The following is a 20,572-nucleotide window of genomic DNA, read 5'->3' as shown; positions in this document are numbered from 1 at the left end:
CCCAATGAAAGAAAATTTTCCAGCCTTGCTCTCTCAACACATGGTTGTAAAATCTCACATGAAAACATTAAACTTGAACTTGACTCCCGTCTATCTTGTACAAGGGGGAAGGTAGACTTCTTGTGTGAACAGCAGGTGGTATTGATTTTTATTTATGCATTTTGCTGTTTACAGTAAAGTTCATTTGAATTTTGGGGGAAAATACTGATTTTTCACAACTTTGAAGCTTGGTAGCAACCCCTAAAATACATTTTTTTGTCTGAAATTTTTGTGGAAGTCTTATTTTAGGCTGTAAACAAAAATGGGAGAGTGGCCCATTCAAATTTCAAAAGTTCATTTATACATGTATATATATATACACATAATCATCTCTCTAATAACTATGGAAAGTATAAAAGGAAAAACTTGCATGCACGGCGACGAAGATCCCATATCTTCAGCGTTCTGTCATAACTTCCAGACACAACTTTGCCATTTTCTCCTAAGAATTTTGCAGACATTACTTTTCCACTATGACCAGTCAATGTATGCTAAAAAATTAATGAAACCAATCTATATGTGGATAAGGAGCAGTGACAGAAAATAAAATTCAACCATTACATGAAAATAAAACAGCTGTTAATAGTTGGGATTTTAAACTAAAAAATAACCAAGTTAAAGCATCATGAGTCTTCGGATATATATAAAAAACTGTATTACCTCCGAATTCCAAAAACCATGAAGTCTGGCCTTATAAGCCCATTGAAAAACTGACACAAAAGAAAGGAAAGACTCCCTTAGATTTTCTGATAAGATTACCATAAAACAGGAAAAGAGTTTGCCTCTCAGTTTTCTACAACTTAACAGCTTAACAGATGTGCAAAAAATAAAAAATTAACAGCATGAAATCAAAATCAATGTAGAAGGTTTAGATCATCCGTTCTGAAGCGGGGGCTCGCAAGAGGTATAACCGGAGTTTGCGAAAATAATATTGAAATGGCGGAATTTTAACAACTTGCTGAGCGTTTTTTATTCATTATTCATTTGTTTGTTTTTAGTCCTTGCACACTTCGACAAAAGGTTTTAAGTCATCAAAGATCACCAGAAAAAAAACAAGTTATAGTAGCCATCTTTGAATTAGTCATACCAGATTTACTCATAGACATTTGCTTTAGGCATCTCTTGTGCCAGAAAAATACTTTTTAAAATTTTATTTCCACTTTGGACAATGTTTTCATGTGGAAAAGGATAAATGCAGAAGCTAATTAAATACTGAATGTAATGTAAAACTGACAGATATTTGAGCCAAACTTTAAGCTTCTAGATATTAGGAGTTTTTTTTTTTAAGTTGACAGAATTTATAAACAAAGAATAATCACTAAGTTTGTTCTTTATTAAATTAGTTTTGATGTCATTTTCTAGCTGTTATTTTGGTTTGTAGAAATATTTGTGCTTTTGTATTTTGCAATTATCTTCTCATTGTAGTCATGAACTATTGAACAATATTGCTAAAAAAAATTCCAAAATCTTTTGTGTGCGCAATTTTTTTTTTTTTGCTTGTTACTTATTACTTAATTCACAAGGGATTCGCATCTTCTTACAGATTTTGGAAGGCATTTGCAAAAGAAAAAGGTTGGGAACCACTGGTTTAGATAATAGTACACATTTAAAATGGCTCAGGATTGCCAAAGGTAGCTACAATTAGACATTGCAGTTGAATGGATTATTCCAGAAAGACCGTGAGTCCAATGGATTTCCGTAGGACTTACACCCTTTCTGAAATAATTGATTCAGTTAGTTTCAGGTCCAGCTGGCTAAAAATTCTCGGGTTATACTAGCTATAATTTTTTCTAAAATTAGCTATTTTAACATCAGTTTGCCTTATAATAGTTTCTAATTTGTTTCTTACTTCAACCAAAATTTACATGTCTTCAAATTTCATGCATTTACTATATAGAATTAGCAGTGGCAACGCTTAATGATTGCAGTGTTAGCTCCCAGTGAGCAGACACATAATTACCAAGATCATTTCACTATAACTGCATCAGTGTGGGAACTAGCAGTATTTTTATCATTCAGAGATTATTATTATTGCCATATTTCTCACAACTTTTTTGCTTACTTTCATACACATATATTTATGCATTAATAAACACTGTTCGACATTGAAAATGCAACGCCAAGAAGGCGTGGTCAGACTTTTATGCATTCAGGGTAGACGCACGTCACTGAGTTAATGCAAATGATGTGAAATGTGCAACTCTTCATCGCACGTGAATTAAGATATAAATGAAGGAACTTAAAGAATGTGCAATGTTCCTGCCGTAATTTCTGCCAGACAATTGATCGAAGAAATTTTGTTTTTGTCTTAAAAGATACGAGTAATAAGGGAGAATGTCAGGCCACCATCAACAGAGACACTTTCAGAAGACAGACCATTTTACGAGGGGTATGGTGATTAGGCGGAGAAGGACAGTTGGTCCTTATGTTAAATCCTAACTGATACCAACATGGACGCCTCCACGGTGCATTGGCTATGGCAAAGATGGTTGGAGCAAAGAAATGTGGCAGGTTCGAGGGTTCAGGTTCAGCCAGAGTGAGGTCAGCAGGTGTGGATCGACACATACACCAAAAAGTAGTGACAATCCCACAAGCCAGGCGTACCTCATTCTGATGCATGTGCAAGACACAATGGATGTTCCCATACTGACCAGAACCTTTTCCCATCAATTGCTTGCAACTGGCCTGCACTCATGCTGTTCGTTACAAAGACTGCAACTGATACCACATCACAGACATCAACGCTAAGAATGGTGCCACGCTAGAGCAACTTGGATGACAGAATGGCGGAATGTCCTGTTCTCAGATGAGTCACACTTCTGTTTTTTCCAGTGATAGTCGCCGAATACAAGTGCGGTGTCAACATGGACACAGGTCTAATCCGGCAGCAATTGTGAAGCACCCCATCGCTTGACAACACGGCATCATGGTTTGAGTCACTACTGCATATGATACCATGTGACGTGTATTTTGTATTCAGGGCACTATGACTGCCAAACTATACATGCAGAATGTACTGAGGCCGGTGGCAATCTGTTACTTTAGGGGGTGCCCAATACGATTTTTCAGCAGGATAACGCCCACCACACAGTGCTTCCATATCCCAACATGCTCTACAAGGTGTACAGATTCTTCCGTGGCCACCCTATTCCTTGGATCTGTCACCATTCAAACACGTGTGGGATGTGATTGGATGCTGTTTGCAAACTCTGTCCCTGCCTCGTTCAGAAGACAAACTTTAGCAAATGGTTGACAGGGAATGGAGAGCCGTCCCTCAGGACACCATCCGCACCCTTAATGACTCTGTAACTAAGCATGCTTTTTTTTTTTTTTGTGCATTGCCGTTTGCGGTGGTCCTACATCGTACTGAGTCGACATTGTTCTGGTTCTGTAATCTGAATATCAGTTTGAAATAAAAATCACTTATTCTTCCTTGCCGTCTCGCTTTTGCCAAGTTTCATCCCTTCTGGACCACTCCTTCTTGGTATTGCCTTTTCAATGCCGAGCATTGTAATATTGTTTTCAAAATTACAGTACATAAAGAAAGAGCAACGAATTTTATAATAAATCGTGCATTGAAATACTATATTTCATTTTTGGCAGAAAATTTACCTTCAAAAAGAAAGTGAGATTTTTTTACTTTGCCTTTGTAAGGGGAATAATGGAAAACAAAATACTCTTCTAATGAAATAACATCAAAAATAATTTTTATCAAATGAATGAATGAATAAACTAAAGAATGAATAAATGAATAAATAAATTAATTAATGTATGATGAAAAATAAAGGAGCAAATAGTGAGTAAATAGGAAAAAATATGAATAAATAAGTGAATTAATATAGGAAGGAATGCAAATGAATTAATTAACAAATAAATTAAAAAGTGATTTAATAACTGAATGAATAAGAAATGGAAAATGAACTATTTCATGTTGCCCTGTGTGTACTTGAAAAATTGTATTAGATGTTTAAAATCAAAACATACCTAATGTTAACTACATAAGTATTGCATTAGACATAAGTAGACCTCTGTTAAAATTTAAAATGTTAATCACAAAAACTTTATGATACAATAAAAATAATTATATTTGATAAATCAAAAAATTTATTTTCAAAATTTGTTTCATATTTTGAAAATGACTTGCATTATTATACACCTTAATCTATAGAGCTATTTATTTTTTGACTGGAACCAACTATATGTTTAAGAACATAGTAAAAGTATTGCTAGATGGGAAGTGCAGCAAACTATGAGATTATTTTACCATTTCACTTTGCCCAGCTACTTCACTGTACGACACATACCCCTACTTCAAACTTTCAAGATTTCAGTTACAAAAAATTTTCAGAGAAAATTTTTTTTAAAGGTGATAAGATCTTTATGTTTAAAGCATTTTCTAATTACCTTTATTTTCATATCAGATAAACTCCAAACACGACTAGCAAAATCACAGGATGCGGCAAGCAAAAGGGCTTCCTAAAAAATGAGAAAAAATAACTAATCAATATACTTTCAAGTTAAAAATATTTTGTCTTTAATAATGTAGTAAAGTACAACAAAAAGGAAATACATATATATATATATATATATATATATATATATATATATATATATATATATATATATATATATATATATATATATATATATATATATATATATATATATATAATAATAAAAGTGAAAAATATTGAAAAGACCACACCAAAAGCCCATAGATGTGCAAAGCAGCAAAACTAAAAAGCCAAGAAAATATAAAATAAGCAAACAAAATTTCAAATATTAAACATTTATGTAAAAATAATGATGATAAAAAGGAAAATTGCAAATAGCATTAAATAGGAAAAGATAAAGTATGAATCCAGAGCTCATCAGCCGTGGAGGATTCATTAATTATGGTCAAAAGACCAAAAATTTAACTATGAACTAAAAGAGAATGTTTAAGCTCCAGTACATGCAATATAGAATAACATTGGGTTTTAGGTTTGAGCTCTTGTTTATTGTTTATAATTTAGCAAGTGGTGTATTTGCCCAATTTTTTTCAAAATTGAACTCTTTAAATTGCAAATGTAGGCAATCCATGATTCATGAGTAACTTTTAAAGGCCCAGTAATTTTTCGAAATTGAAGCTCCAGAATCGTAATTCTTGTCTCTTCCATCCGGCTATTCTTGCTTGCTTTGTGGGGGACACCGTGATCATAAATCTTTCAGACACAAATTAACACATGTCCCTTTTCTTTCCTCCATGGGGAAAGTTAAACGCATCAAACAAGATGAGCCCATTATGCTAAATGAACCCAAATATTTGGTATTCACTTGATATTTTTGAAATTTTCGTGGGGTGCCCATGCCCTCCCTCTGGCATTGTTTCCATTCTTGTTAGACTGCACATGAATTACAATGCAGTTTTATTTCAATTTAAGCTAGGAAATAGAGTTTAAAAAACTATACTTGAAACTTTCTCAGTGTGGTTTTATGGCTCCCCGGCGTTGTTTTATATTCTTGTTAGACTTCGAGGAATGATACGGATTTTTTCATATTTAGCTCAGAAAAGGTTTTTAACTATTTTTGAAACTTTCTCAGGGTGACCATGGGCCCCCCTCTTATTGTTTTTCTTACTGTTAGACTTTGTATGTTTTATAAGGGAAATTATTTGCATTTTCTCTCAAAAAAAGGGATTTTAACTATTCTCTAAATTTTCTCGACCATGGCCCCCTCCCTGGATCCACCCATGAACACAAGCGTATGATCGTGATTCTCTCCTTCCAACGGTCAAGCATGGACTAGGATCTGTCATGATAAGGGCAGTCAAGTTGTGGATTTTCGCTGGACCAGTCATAACCCTAAAAAGAAGGATCACTAGGGAGAAGTATAGACACATTTCAACTGACCAGATCCATCCTATGATGCAAACTTTGTTTCCTGAAGGAGATGGAAGTTTTCCAAGCTGATAATGCTCCAATTCATGCAGCAAGACTTGTCCAATCATGGTTTGATGAACACGAGGGTGAATTTAAACATCTGCCTTGGCCAACACTGTCACCTGACCTTATAATTGAACTGCTATGGTCTATTTTCGAGCAATCGATATCCTCCACTAACGTCTCTCCCAGAGCTTTCACAATATCTCCATGAAGAATGGTACAAAATTCCTCGGAACACTATTCAACGCTTTTATGAATCGATTTCTTGGCAAATCCAAGCTGTATTGCATGTCAAAGGTGGTCCTACACCATACAAATAAAGAATTCTTTATAAATCTCAAGTGTTTCCATTATTTCGATAACTACCTGTATGTGTATATATATATATATATATATATATATATATATATATATATATATATATATGACACTTAGAACCTTTTGGTGACATTAAAAAAAAAGAGCTTTCAGCTGCAGCAGTACACAAATATTTATGGTTATAGCGCAAAAGCCGGGACACAACTGCTCTTCCCTAACCAAAGATTACTTAAAGTTGTATTTCTAGCACTCAAATTTCAAAAACTTTCTGGAAGAAATTTTCTAATTTTTTTCCAATTTAGTGACCTTTTCATCCTAACTTTGCAAAACAGAATAACATGGCACTTTTGAAGCTTCAATTTCAAACAATTTCTAATGGGGAACTTCTCCTCCTTCTCCATTTTTGCATTTCTTTGTCTTCAAATATAAAACATAAATAAATAGATAAAATAAAATAAATAAAACAGCTAAAGCTACTATCAGACAAAATGTCATCCAGAAACTTCCTGGATGGACTATGGTCTACAACAGCGGTTCCCAACCAATGGGACGCGGCCCACAAGTGGTCCGCCAGCAGCCTCTTACTGGGCCATGGACACTGGTCGAGAATCTGAACCAAAATAAATCCTGGGGTCTTAATTTACGTTTTTTGCGAAAATTCACTTATTAGATGTATTGTCACTCAAAAGCTCTCCCTGACTCATAGCCAATAAGGAACTTTAGGATTAAGACTCTTCATATTTCTTCGGAACTTTCCCCTGTAATTGAAGATAAAATTTAATAAAACAGAAATCCCTTTAAAGAAAATTGCCAAAGAAACTAGTGTAAGTTTCCAGTTAAAAATGCTCCTTCTCTGTTGGAACTAGCATGACTAATCAGTGAATTGAGACACTTGAGGGGCTTTTTGACAACATCTATTAGAAAGAGACTTTTCATTTCAGTTTTTTAAAAAAATAATATAGAAATGCATTGATATTGGGAGCTATTTGAGACTAAAACTATCTAGTTTCAATCCAGATATCAACTCCCTTGTAGAGGAAAAACAGCGTCAAAAAAATGCCATGGAACTTTAACTTTGATTTTCTTACTGCTATGCTAGCTAAGTGAATGCAATAAAGTTATTTTCTTTCTTAAATATTGTTTTGAAAATTGCTCTTGTACAGTGTATCTATATCAATGGGCAGCATTGAGAGGGGAAGGGGATTAACATCTCCCAGAACCTATTGTTTTAAACACATTTTCAGACCGAAAATGGTATATTATTTACACTTAATGACAGTTATGAGCAGATGTCCCCCCCCCCCCCCGAAAGTAAATTATGGCTGTGCAAGTAATATATAGTCAGTGGGCCTCAATGGTATTTTCTGAAAAACTGGTGGGCTGCACAACCAAAAAGGTTGGGAACCGCTGATCTACAAGCATGGAAATTAGTTATATCATTGATGATGGCTGTAGAAAGAAACAGTTCTGATGAGTAACAGTTAAATTCGAATATAATTAGTTTTTACAACATTAAATTCGATTTTTAGCAATAGTCAAATTAAATTAGAAGTTACTTACGTTTCATTTTGAACTAAAAAAATTAAACAATACTGATTTTATTTTAAATTTTCACCATAGCTTACAAATTTATCACTTATATATTTAAGCTGTGGTGAAAATTTAAAAAATATTTCAAAACAAATATGCTTGAACGTGAGATTACAGAAATTAAAATAAAGGGCAATAATCTTAACTTATAAGGCATATATTAGTTATACTAAACAAAGAAATTTTACTATCTACAAGGATATTATATTTTTAAAAATAAAACAAAGCCATACTTCTGAGTCGATATCCACGGAATAAATAGATGAATTGCTCTCATGAGCAACACCTTTCAAACAAGCTTGACCTAAAAAAAAAGAAAAAAATCAAAGAGAGTTTTAAGATTTCTCAATTCTAATATACAGTAAAATCTCCAGTCCAACTGCAATTTAATAAAGTTAGCTTAATCTTTACTCTCTGTATTAAACTCTTTAAGGACCATAAGCTTTGCGGTAGAGTAGTTTCACTTTTCATACATTAAACTAGTAAAAGGTTCAGGATAACTCAAACTTATAACTCAAATATTCCTTTATCTGAAAGTTTTCATTGGGTCCTAGGCTCATGAGAAGGATCATTCCAAAATACTAGTAGCTCAAAGGTTTTAGCTGGTCTTTTGCGATTTGGAGTAATTGAGAGTTGACTGTAATATTTATGTCAAATTTAGTAAAAACTGGTTCAGTAGATTCTGAGTTAATTGCTGAGACAGATGTGTCTTGTATGGTCTTTTAGAGGTGGAAAGTTGCAATCATTTTCCAAAATTTGATTAGCTTGTTATTCCATTCAGAAATATTTGGACAATTTTTGACAATACCAACATTAGTTGTACTTTTATTAAAAAGCAATTTTAAATAAAAGTAGAAGCACAACGAATGCTGATGTGAAAGTGTCTTAAAATATTTGATATGTTTTCAAAATAAAATTAAAGTATTTTTTAAACAATAATATTTTTCTTTTGCTAATACTGAGATTCTGATGCCTCAAAAACATAGAATAAGTATATAAATAAATTATTTGAATTGGGTAACTTATAAATGAATTTGAACTTAAGAGACACATGTGCCCTAAGGTCCCTAAAGGGTTTTTAAAATAAGAAGATTAATCAGGTGGGTAAATTAGTCATAGAGATAAAATGATCATACAACAAATTCAACACTATATCATTGAAAGAAACAAAGGAATAAGTGTAAAACTTTTATCTTAGATTTTAACAATTAGCAATATTTTGGAAATTTTAAATTAAAATTTTAATAGTAAGAATATTTTATTTTGTAAAAAAAAATAATTTTGTTTGATTGTTAAATATTTTAAAACCTGAACACCCTTTTAAATTTCTCTGTGAAATTTTGTTTATTAGAATTTTCATCAGATTGACAGCAAAGAAAGCTTCCCATACAATTCAAGAACACTTCCTCATTAACAGCTAAGCTGGATTCATTTTGCTTAGTATTTTAGAATAACTTAAGTAAGATTGGGAAAAGTGGTCATACGTTAGGTTTAACAAATTTCTTTCTTCTAAAATTACTTAATCTTAACTTATAAGGCATATATTAGTTATACTAAACATGTATTTTATTTAAGGTAAACAGGATCAAATACATGAGCTTAAATTTAACACATATATTGAAATTCTTGCAGGGTTGTATTCCCAGGGATTCACAACCAATGACCAAAGGGTGCAGCCTAATGAATTGGTCCATGGTCAAATCTTTAAAAAAGAGAAAAAAAAATAGAACAAATAATAAAATTAACTCATTTGTGATATATTTACTGTTTATCATTCAACTGTACTATTTGAAGGCTCAATGCAGGTCAATTTTGCTATCATTTATTGCTACCACCTTCACAAAAATCATACAATAACAGTTTTGAAGTAAAAGCAATAAAGTTACCTAACAAAAATGCCACCTTCATAAAAATGAATCTGCTTAAAACAAAATTTACTCATGAAATAAAATGTTGAACTGATTAATATAAACATCGTATCGACTCTTTGGTAATAACTCATACCTTTTTTCTACCAGTTTTTCGTTTGCTTGTTCAAAATGGACTCAGGTAATTTAGGCTCTTGTAAGCAACTTTTAGCATCTGTTTTTGGTCTGTCTTTGTCCCCCTTGTATTTGATAAATTGAACACAGTACAAAGTCAAGAGCTAAAATACAAGGGTTTTTTTTTTATCATCTTGGTTATTTTTAGTCCTCCTTCCCCGAAAATAACATTTAAAATTTGCCAGAGAACCTTTTTCTGCTGCAGAACATCCTTTTATTCCTTTTTGCTGAGTATCTGTTTTATCTTTTCATAGAATTTGTGTAACTTTTTTTTTTTTTTGCAACTTTACCACCAGATTTAAGAAATACTTTAGATACTGTTTTTCTCCATTTAAAAAAAGACACACTTTTTTCTTTTTACAAATACTAGAATGCTGATTTCAAACAGAAAAAAAACTTCACAAAAATAGAATACGTTTAGAGTTAAAATTTCACCTCAAAAGGATTTGAAATGAGGTATTCTGACAACTCGATCTGCCACCTGTTTCAGCTGCTTAGTTGCTTACAGTCTAGCTGTGCAGAAATCAAAACAAAATAGAAAATGGGTCGAAGTAAAGTATGTTGCAATTTGGACTGACAAAACTAATAATACGAAAAACAATAGTTTTAATTTTTATAATAAAAAGCAGAAAATGTCTTTAATTCAATCACATGAATCTAAAATGCAAATTATCAAGATAATTAATGACAATTTCATGTTTCTATGGATTATTAGGTGTTGCTGAAATACGGAAGAAACAATAAACCAAACAGTTTATTGTACAGAATATTGTTCAGACAGATTTACTAGTAAGAAGATACCTCAAAAAATCAAACATTGGAAATTATCACACTTTCTCTGATCACATTGATGAAATCAAGGTGGACATCATTAAAATTCTTTGCCAGCAAACTTTTTACCATAGAGGGAAACTCAAATTTGTTATTTATTTAAATAAAGTCGATTTCTTTAAAAGAACTTGCTGTGTTGGGAATTTTTATATAGAATGGCCATTTATGATTATTTTATATCTTTTTTTTTTTTAACTATGACCACTTTACTCCACCCCAAGTCAAAAATAACATTCAAAAAGAAAATGTCTTAAGACTATTTTTATCATTTTTTTGTCTTCCTAAAACTCATGAGTGAGGGGAGGAGTGACACAGACTGTGGTGCCACTTGCATAATCTAAATGATTTGTATAAAGTTTTGCTTTTTAATGATAACCATTAAATTTCATAGGATCTTGATTCAGATCAATATCAGAGGCTATAAAAAGGTGACAGCCTTGCAAAATGGAGGAAAAGTCTTCCCCAGTCAAAGCAACCAGGCATGCCCCTTCTGAGAAGACACAACTAAGAACGGCAAGCCAGAAATTTTACAACCAGTAAATGGGAGAACTAGCATTGCATAAAGGGGGAATTTAAAGGGCATGCATTAAAAAAATAAAGTAAAAAAACTACACATAGTAAAAGTAACTATAACATACTCAATTTTGAGGCTACATGTAAATGTTTTCAATATTACCGCCGTTTTGAAGTTTTTAGTGCAGTTTTTGTCCACATATCCCTGTAAATCTGTATTTGCTGCACAACAGGCAAAAAGTCAAAATATCTAGCAAGGATAGACATTAAAAGGGACCTGAAGTGTGCTTTTTTACAAGTTAAAACCGAATATTCAAAAACTTGTCAAGAGGAAACATTCGTTATCCTCCTTTTGATGTGATGAAAGTGACTGGTGTAACATGCTAACCTCATCTAGATCCTAGATTACTTCTAATTTAGTTATATTTAGTTCTATGATTTCATGTGTTCGAATAAGAATACAGAAAAGTCTCGAAAATCCGAGTTAATTGGGGCTCACGTCACCTCGGATTACTGAAACTTGGATTTTATCCGGAAAATTCTTCCAGATTAAAAATTTACACTATTCAGATGACATAAGAAGAAGCATTCCTCACTTGTATCTAGAAAAGGAAGTATTGTCTTCAGAAAAATATATCACTGAAATTTTAAAATATATTTCCCCTTTAAAAATGTCTAAACAAATTTTGACTATAGATTTTCACGATGTCTGTCACACTTTTGGGTGAAAATTTGTAGGCAATTAAAAACATGTATTTTGACTGTGCCTGAATCCATTTCGATGAGCTTTCCATGACCTTTTATCCATGTGCGTGCGTGTTTATGTATCTTGGTAAACACAAAAACGGTTAGTTCAAAAAGGATTAAATTTCGTATATGCAACTCATCTGGCATCAAGTTGAGCACCTTTTTTTTGCAATCAAATCTTCCAAAAGGGATGTTAACACTTTCTTTGTGGCAAATCAATGTCAATTTTATGTATCAAGTTATTATCTTTGAAACATTTCTTATTCTATTTCTCGTACTCGATGAATTTTTCATACCACTTAGGGAATGATGTTGAAAATAATTTTATTCAATGTACTTTACTATGTATTTTCATTTGTTAAACTGAATGTAGTGAGCAAAGTTTTAGTGCAACAAAAATTTTGTTTTCTAATTTTAATGAAAATCAGTGTTTTAGCAACTAAAAAAATTAACTTAGACTATAAATGAAGCACCTCAAATTAAGCAGAACCTAGAACTTTCGAGACTCGGATTTTTGAGACTCTTCTGTATTTTCCAAAATAAAGTTATGTGCAGTAATATTAAATTTTATTTACCAAATTCTCCAGTTAAATAACCAGCTTCAGCTACCTCAACTAGTTTTAGCTTCAAATTTTGACTGTACTCTTGTATTAACAACGTATGGTAGTCTGAAGAGGGGGGGGACGTTAGCTCACATCAGTGTACAAAGGGCGGCGCAGACCCTGAAAAGTTCAGAACCCATGCCCGAGGGGGGAGGTTGTGGGGTCAAGCAGGGTGACGACAGGAACTGTGAAAAAAAGTTCCCTGACTTTTCCCTGATTTAGTTCACCAAATTTCCCTGATTTACGTTACCAATGATAATGGCTCTACTGGAAATCTATTGCATGTTTGTATAAAATGCAGTTTTTTAAATGTTTTAAATTGTTGAACTAAAGATATATTTTTTTAAAAAATGCTACTTTTTTAACAAAATGGTAAAAAAAAAATCAAGTCAATTTTTTTGGGAAAAAAACTACCAAACAGAAAATTAAATGTTTCTACATGGAAAGATTATAGAAAATTTAAAAAAAAAAAAAAAAAAAAACTTTACTTCCAGAAATCACTTAGCATAAGAATTTTTAGAAACTATTAAAATCACTCTTAAAAACATATGTGTATTTATGGTAGAACAAAAAAGTAATTGAAATTATTTTGAACTAAATTTTTAAACAGCATAATAATTGTTGCAAGAATAACAAGTAATAGTGAAATAATAGAAGTAATGTAGTTATTCTTATATAACTAATTGACATATTTATGCAAAACAGATGAAACCTTTTGACATCCATTCATGGGGAGCTTTTCTCTAATCAAGAACATAGGTTTCAATGAATGAATACAGCATTTTAACAATAAAAACATAAAGATATTTACTTAAGTACACAAGTTAACTCTATTTCAAATGATTTCAGTATGCAACGGAAAAATCCTATATTGCTTTGTAACAAACAACTTTGAAATGCAAGAAAAAGAAAAAAAAGCAATTAGTTAATTTCAAAATATATAAAAGAAGAATACAACTTGGTTATAAAATAAAAGAATCATTCAAGTCTGAAGAAAAGAAAACCTCTATAATCTGCGGCGACAGCAAATAGTATAACGGCAAAAAACAAAGAACTTACTGAAAGTTCAATTTTAGAAATTAAATTAAAAATGCAAAGAAGTAATAACTTTTAAGCTTTTATCAGTATTAATTCAAAAACCAAAGATTTCTTCTTGAAATCGTGATTACAGTACGCTAATCACTTCAAGACAAAGGAATAAAAGCAAAGGAGCTAAGGCATTAATGAAAGCTTAATCTTTGCCTGTATGGTTGTTTATTTTACGTCGCATTGAAAGCGTGAAAGGAAATTTCAAGCTAGGTAAAATAAACAACCTAACAGACACAGAAGCAATCTTAGGAAGTTCATCCTATGACTAATAATTAAGATTCAATACCTTGACGTTGAGGAAAAAAGATGCAAAAATATGCGGCAGTGTATAATCGCACCTCATTAATTTTACTCTTTTTTTTTTTTGAACAGATAATTGGTGGAAAATGCGTAAGGAATTAAAATACTTAATTTTGTAAAGCAAAAAAAAAATTTTTTTTCTTCATAAAATCAATTTTCCCTGATTTTTTGTTATTTTTTCGAAATTCCCTGATATTTCCCTGACTTTTCCCTGATGAATAAAGTTCCCTGACTTTTCCCCGATCTCCCTGATTTCCCTAATCTGTCGCCACCCTGTCAAGTGAAGACAATCCAGTTGAGTTTCAACAAAAAATTAAATAAATAAAGGATTTTGTAGCCCACTGCCCTACAATATTTTGTGCATGACTCATTTCTGTTTGCTTTTGAAGAAAATTCCATCATTGTAACAAGAGAAACGGTTTTTGAGAAATGGTTTAAATCATGTCAAGTTTCAAAATAAACATAATGTGTAATAACATCATAAAAAAATAAAAGAAATGATGTTATTTGGTCATAAGTGGCAATGGTGAAGAAAAAAGTAGTATACAAGAAAAAATAACATCAATAGCATTGGAGAAATGTAAATGCAGGAAAACCTCAAATGTACATTCAAAAAAAGGGAGAGGGAAGGATGGAGAGAAACAAAGTTTTAAGTAAAAAATTTAATTGATTTAGATTCAAATTTTATAAACTTATGATAATATACTTAAAAATGTATAATATACTTAGATTAAGTGTTGGTTTTTACAGTCTAAGTTAACAGTAATTGAAAATTTTTGTTTTGAACTGGGAAATTGCAAAGATATGTAACATTGGTTTTACTGTTTTTATGCCACTATGCAACAGTGATGTAAACAAATTTTCGGTCAGTATTGCCACAAAAAAACATATTAAATTCAGATTTTAAATTCATAACTATTTCCGTTTGAAAAAAAATTAGATGTGCTACTACTGTTTCCAGTGAACAATATATTGTAAACATAACTTAAGATTTACACAAATATGACGGATTATTTTGAGATGATATAAACTATTCTTAATACTTCCTTTATGGTTTTGGAATTTTTTTACAGGAATTTTTATTAACCACGCATATTACAGGCATACAGACTAAAACCAGACACATTAACAATTGAAATTAAAAATGATAACACAAAGTTTTTCATTCAGAAACATGTGGAAACTACGTAATGTGAAAAATATTAGAAAAGCATAAAATGACTAAGGAAAAAGTTACCTAAAGATATGTCCCACACTTTGACTTTACGATCTCCTCCAGCTGTAGCAAACCTCAAATCTGTGTGAGTCCACGCAATTGCATTAACTTCTCCATCGTGTGCATCCTTAAAAAGAAAATAGATAAACTTTCATTTAACATAACCAAAAAACATAAATACCAGAGAATCCAGTTAACAATTTAATAAACCAACAACACAGATCAGTAAGTAAGTGGAAAGTATAAAGAGTATTTTTTAAAAAATATTTCATACACGAAAAAGAAAGAGTGACCACATCTATTAATATTCTGAAGTTACTAAGCAAAAATTTGATCACTAGAATCTGGTACCTGAAAAATAATTTCATGACACTTCCTACTTGATTAGAATGCTTGAAAATTCTGAATGGTGACTTGCTGATGGTGACTTCAATGCTCATTAAAAGAAGCATGTACTCAACAAATCTACTTAAATGAAGATTCTGATTTATGAAGATTACTTAGAATAAATTATTTTCAAATAAAAAAGAACCGACTTCAAAAACCAAAAAGGAACTAAAAAGTAAAAAATAATGGATCATACTTACATACGATTTCTTACCCAAACTATAAATCAAATTTATTTTACAATTCTTGTACAAAAATCAACTAAACTAAACTCCCAATTAGTGATGTAAAATACCCAGGTATTTATTTTTAGGGGTAAATACACAGGGTATATACCCAGCTATATACACAGGGTATATACCCAGGTAAATACCCAAAATGGGTATTTACCAGGGTATTTATTTCAAAAATTTATATTCAACTAAAATACTTTTCTGTATGTATTCTACTATGTATATTAGGGTGCGTCTTATTTTTGAAGATGTTATTTTTTCATGAGGCACCCTCTCATTTTGTTCCTTTGGATGAAAAAAAAATTCACATATCATAAAAATAAAAATTGAATAAAATTTAGAGGTTGCTACCATTGCTGCAAAATTTGAAATATGTTTTTTTTTTTTTTTTTTGCATCTTTTATTATAATATTTATTTATGTTATCTTTTTGTCATTAATTTTAATTAGTAATAAATTAGATTGTTACTGACTTTGAAATTATTTCATATTTTATTAAATCATGTTAATTAACTGTAGCTACAATCAACTCTCAACCTCTTTACTAACTGTTGGTTAGCAACTCAAAGAAACACAATTTGTCAGTTAGGAACTCAAAAAGAAAATTAAAAGAGTTCTATTTCAATAATCAAAAACAACATTATTGGAATCCATCATTAGATTATTTGCTTGATCTTGCTCTTGCTGACGATACTTTACGCAAGATTTCACTTCCAGGCGAGAAATTACTTCTAACTGAAAGAAAACTAGGAGGACAAGGCGAAATTAGTAACAAATTAATCTCTTTTAAAATGGCAACAGAACTTGCGTGAAAAGAAGAAATTTTGAAACAAAGAAAATCATGAAGACTGAATCAACTGTAGTGAAATTATTATTATTATTATTTTTTTATTTATTTTTTTTATTTTTTTTTTTTTTTTTTTTTTTGCCTCTATTGTAACTGAATGTACTTTGATTGATTCTGAAGAACAAGAATATGCAATAAAGTTTATCTAGATTTGATCTTTTGTTGTTGAAAAGCATTTTCACTTACAAGAAAGAAACTGTTGCTTCAAGTAATTTTATTTGACATCTACGTGTCATTTCTGAAGAGACAAACTCCAAATTGGTTTCTTTCTTAAAGAGACCTAAAAGAACAACTCCTCCAATGAAACACTAAACATCAGATGTTGTCGAACAAAAACCAAAAGAAAAAAAATAGAGGATTTCATTACTAACATTCAGATTTTTCACCATTAAGGTCTTTTCATCAAGTTTTTTTTGAAGAGATATCATCAAATAGTTTGGATGATGAGTATCAATCAGAAAAAGGCTTGTATATTTCACATTACTAGAAACAAAGGGGAAAAAATTACAATATTGGTAAATAAAAGAATGAAATTGTAAACCAATGATATAAATGGTGTAGTGGAACTTTTGCATGATTTTTGTTTGACATTGTTACACAGCATAGCAACCATGAAGTGATTATTATTTTTTTGAATGCATAGGAAATAAGTATTTGGGTTATGTTTCTACCTTAACCAACCCAAACTCATGTTGATGTCAAATATTGCAATAGAAAATTGGGAATACATTTTTACTCTATTTTTTCACAATGAATGTAATTTTAATCGCTGGTAGCAACTTCTAAATTTTGTTCAAATTCTATGAAACTTTTAAGTGAGTGTTTTTTCATCAAAAGGAAGCAATTAAAAGGGTGCCCCATAAGAAATTCAAAAATTTTTCAAAAAGTGCATTATAAGACGCACCCTAATGTATATATGTAACCAACCATATACAAAACAATAAATTTTCGCCCAAAAGTTGTATTTTGACAGGGGTCTGGCCAGAGCAAATTTGGGTCCGTTAACGGACCCTTCACAAAAATCCGATCAACCAAAACGGACCCTTCACAAAATTCTTGTAAACAAAAACGGATCTTTCACAAATTGTTTATTGAAAGAGCAAATCTCAAATTAAAATAATACAGCATATTTAAAGTTAAATTAGAGGAATCAACTTATACAAAATCAGCTAATTTTGCAAAAGGAAAAAAAAATCGGCACTCTTGTGATGCTCCTGCAAGCCATAAATAATTACTACCGCCAAATAAATATAATGCCTGTTGTTGGTTTCTTTGAAAGAAATTAACAGCTGAAAGTCAGTTTGGTTTATGAATTTGCTTGTTTGTTTTATGCAGCAGTGTTGTTGTAAACTTCTTTGGAAAAGCGTCAACATTCTCGGAATAGGCGTAGTAAGCACTTTTCTCCCCACTCATGATTTAATCATCAATAATATACAGCGAAATGAATTTAGAACTACAGAGGATAGTATGGGTGGCAGGGTTACAAAATTTAAACTTATCGCCACTTAGTGTCTGGTGGTGCGATGTTCAACTGTTATTTTGGGAGAAAGTTATATGGGTTTGGTTTTTCGATACTAAAAAGGATAATTAACTTTAAATAAACTTTTATTTACCGTTATTTTTTTCTATAGATGTCTACATTTTGAAAAACGCAATCTTTTTACATCCGATATGAGAATCATATTTTATTCTTTTATTCAAGCTAACTTCGCTTTATTAGGATGCAAATAAATGAAAAGTCTCTTTATTTTTGTAACAAAGCTTATTTCAAGTTTTTAAAGGGGAAATCCATTTTCTTTTATGAGTCCATAATTAAAATGCTGAATCGATGGTTTATTTTACATTTTATTCATTTATTTATTTTTGCTTCAACTGTGTCCAGATATTAATGATATGTTTATCATAGGACTCTAAAATGCAATTCAAAAGTAATTTTATCAAAAATATTTATTTTACAAGCCGTTTTTATACTTTTGATTCCTTCACTTTGAGGATTGCAATCTCTTTGCATCCGATGTGAAAATCTGATTTTTCGAATTTTCGATGTTTAGTACGCTTAGTTAAGAGGTAAACAAATAAAATATTTTTTTATTTTTGTGAAAATCACGGAGTTTATAAGGTTTGAACGAAACTCTGTGCTCTTAAACAGTGTCTTGGGTTAAAAAGTTAAATGCTGAACCCCTGCCTATTTTTTTTTCTTACAATTATTTTAAATACTATACAAAAAACATTTCTAGTATAATTTAACATGATGTAGAATGGTAGATAAATATTGATACTTGAGGGGTGCCCATCTCCCAGGGAGCGATGCCTCCCCCCTCTCTTCAAATACTAGAAAAACACTCAAGAATGATATTCTCAACAGAAAAGAGAGAAAACACTCAACTTTAAGTGTCAATGATGCAGTTTCCACCATCTCAAGAGTCTAAACTTTCGTTTTTACAAGAAAAAAAATTTTTTTTTTAATTATTTGATTTTTCACAAAAATAATTGATTTTTCACAAAATTATTTTATTTTTCACAAAAAACGGACCCTGTGAAAAATCCTGGACAGACCCCTGTTTGATCACATTTCAAGAATCATTGTGTGAAACAACTTGGCAATCTAATATGATATTCACATTAAATGTGTTGGATATGCCTAAGCAATGTTGATAGCCAAATTTCAGATATAAAAAGCTTAACTGCTTACAAAAAAAGCAAACACCAATTTTTTAAGGTCCTAGTATTTTATAACCCAGATATAAGTCCCTGCATGACCTCAAAATGTAACCAAATGTTGCTCAATTTATTATTACTATTTATTTACCTAATTCTTTTCCAGAATGTTAATGTGAAAACTATTTCTATATTTGCCATGTTATCACTTAAACAGCAATAAAGTAAATAAATAACATCATAGTCTTAATAACTTCTCAGTTTGTTCTTCCAAACATCCCTCATGCTTCCTTTTTTTTTTTTTTTTTTTTTTCATTTTGAATATGACTAACCTAGTTTGTGATTTTGAAATCCTGAAGTTCATCATTGAATTGCTTATACTTCTTCAATTATGACATTGAAAAGAGAGACTTTGGTTCACAATATGTTTCTTTCATAATTTCATCAAGTCTTTCTATAAAAAATATTATAAACTGTGTAATACATATGTATGTATCAGTTTTACCAATTTTTTCATATTTAGCTTTTTAAAAAAAAATCCCATTCACTTTTTGCATTTTTTTAGTAAAATACCCAGTTTTTGGGTATTTACCCTGGCCTTGGGTAAATACACGGGTAAATACTCAGAAAATATTTACCTACCCGCTGGGTATTTACCCGATCCACATCACTACTCCCAATTATAAATTAAACATTGATTTTTACCATACGATGAATTATTTTAATATGTAACTAATTACATACAATCTCCTAATTTTTAATAACCTTTTGAAGTTGGGGCCTCTTATAAACTACTACCTAACGTAACTGACAACCCACCTGAGTTGAACACTAATTTAACTAAATGCGAAATTGGTCTTTAAGTCTAAACCTACTCAGTTACGTTAGGACAACCTCGTACTACACTAATGTTCTTTTTTTCACAAAGAAATAAAACCTTTTATTCAATTCAAGTTTCAAAAGTTAAGATTTTTTTTTTTTTTGCCTTTTTAAGTTCATATAAAAAGCATGAGTTTTAATCACTTAAGAATTGTTTGTATCAGTACTAATAACACATTACCATTACCTTTAACACTTCAAAAGCATGTATAAATTGAATAGTAAGACTTACAAATTTATATCGCACTTTTCTGGGCATTGCAGCTTCAAGACAAATTAGGCTTTTAGCTCTGAAAAAAAATGACACATTTCAATCAATTTCCCATATTACTACACTTAATAACACGTTTTAATTACA

At 31.0% G+C, this 20,572-nt stretch overlaps 1 protein-coding gene across 1 annotated transcript in view; it reads right to left on the bottom strand.

Moving 5' to 3' along the window:
* The window catches only part of LOC129219017 (autophagy-related protein 16-1-like), a 126,267-nt gene that overhangs the window by 27,871 nt on the left and 77,824 nt on the right, over positions 1 to 20,572 (bottom strand). Inside the window, exons 8-12 of the mRNA XM_054853337.1 lie at positions 20,447 to 20,504; positions 15,233 to 15,338; positions 8,105 to 8,175; positions 4,444 to 4,515; positions 410 to 530 (exon numbers count right to left, since the gene is read on the bottom strand). Of these exons, the coding sequence (XP_054709312.1) occupies positions 410 to 530; positions 4,444 to 4,515; positions 8,105 to 8,175; positions 15,233 to 15,338; positions 20,447 to 20,504 (428 nt within the window). The remainder of the gene's footprint in view (positions 1 to 409; positions 531 to 4,443; positions 4,516 to 8,104; positions 8,176 to 15,232; positions 15,339 to 20,446; positions 20,505 to 20,572) is intronic.

The sequence above is a fragment of the Uloborus diversus genome, chromosome 3, assembly GCF_026930045.1.
Source record: "Uloborus diversus isolate 005 chromosome 3, Udiv.v.3.1, whole genome shotgun sequence".
NCBI lineage: Eukaryota > Metazoa > Arthropoda > Arachnida > Araneae > Uloboridae > Uloborus > Uloborus diversus.
The sequence above is the reverse complement of the archived record's forward strand: the minus strand, read 5'-3'. Positions and strand labels throughout refer to the sequence as shown.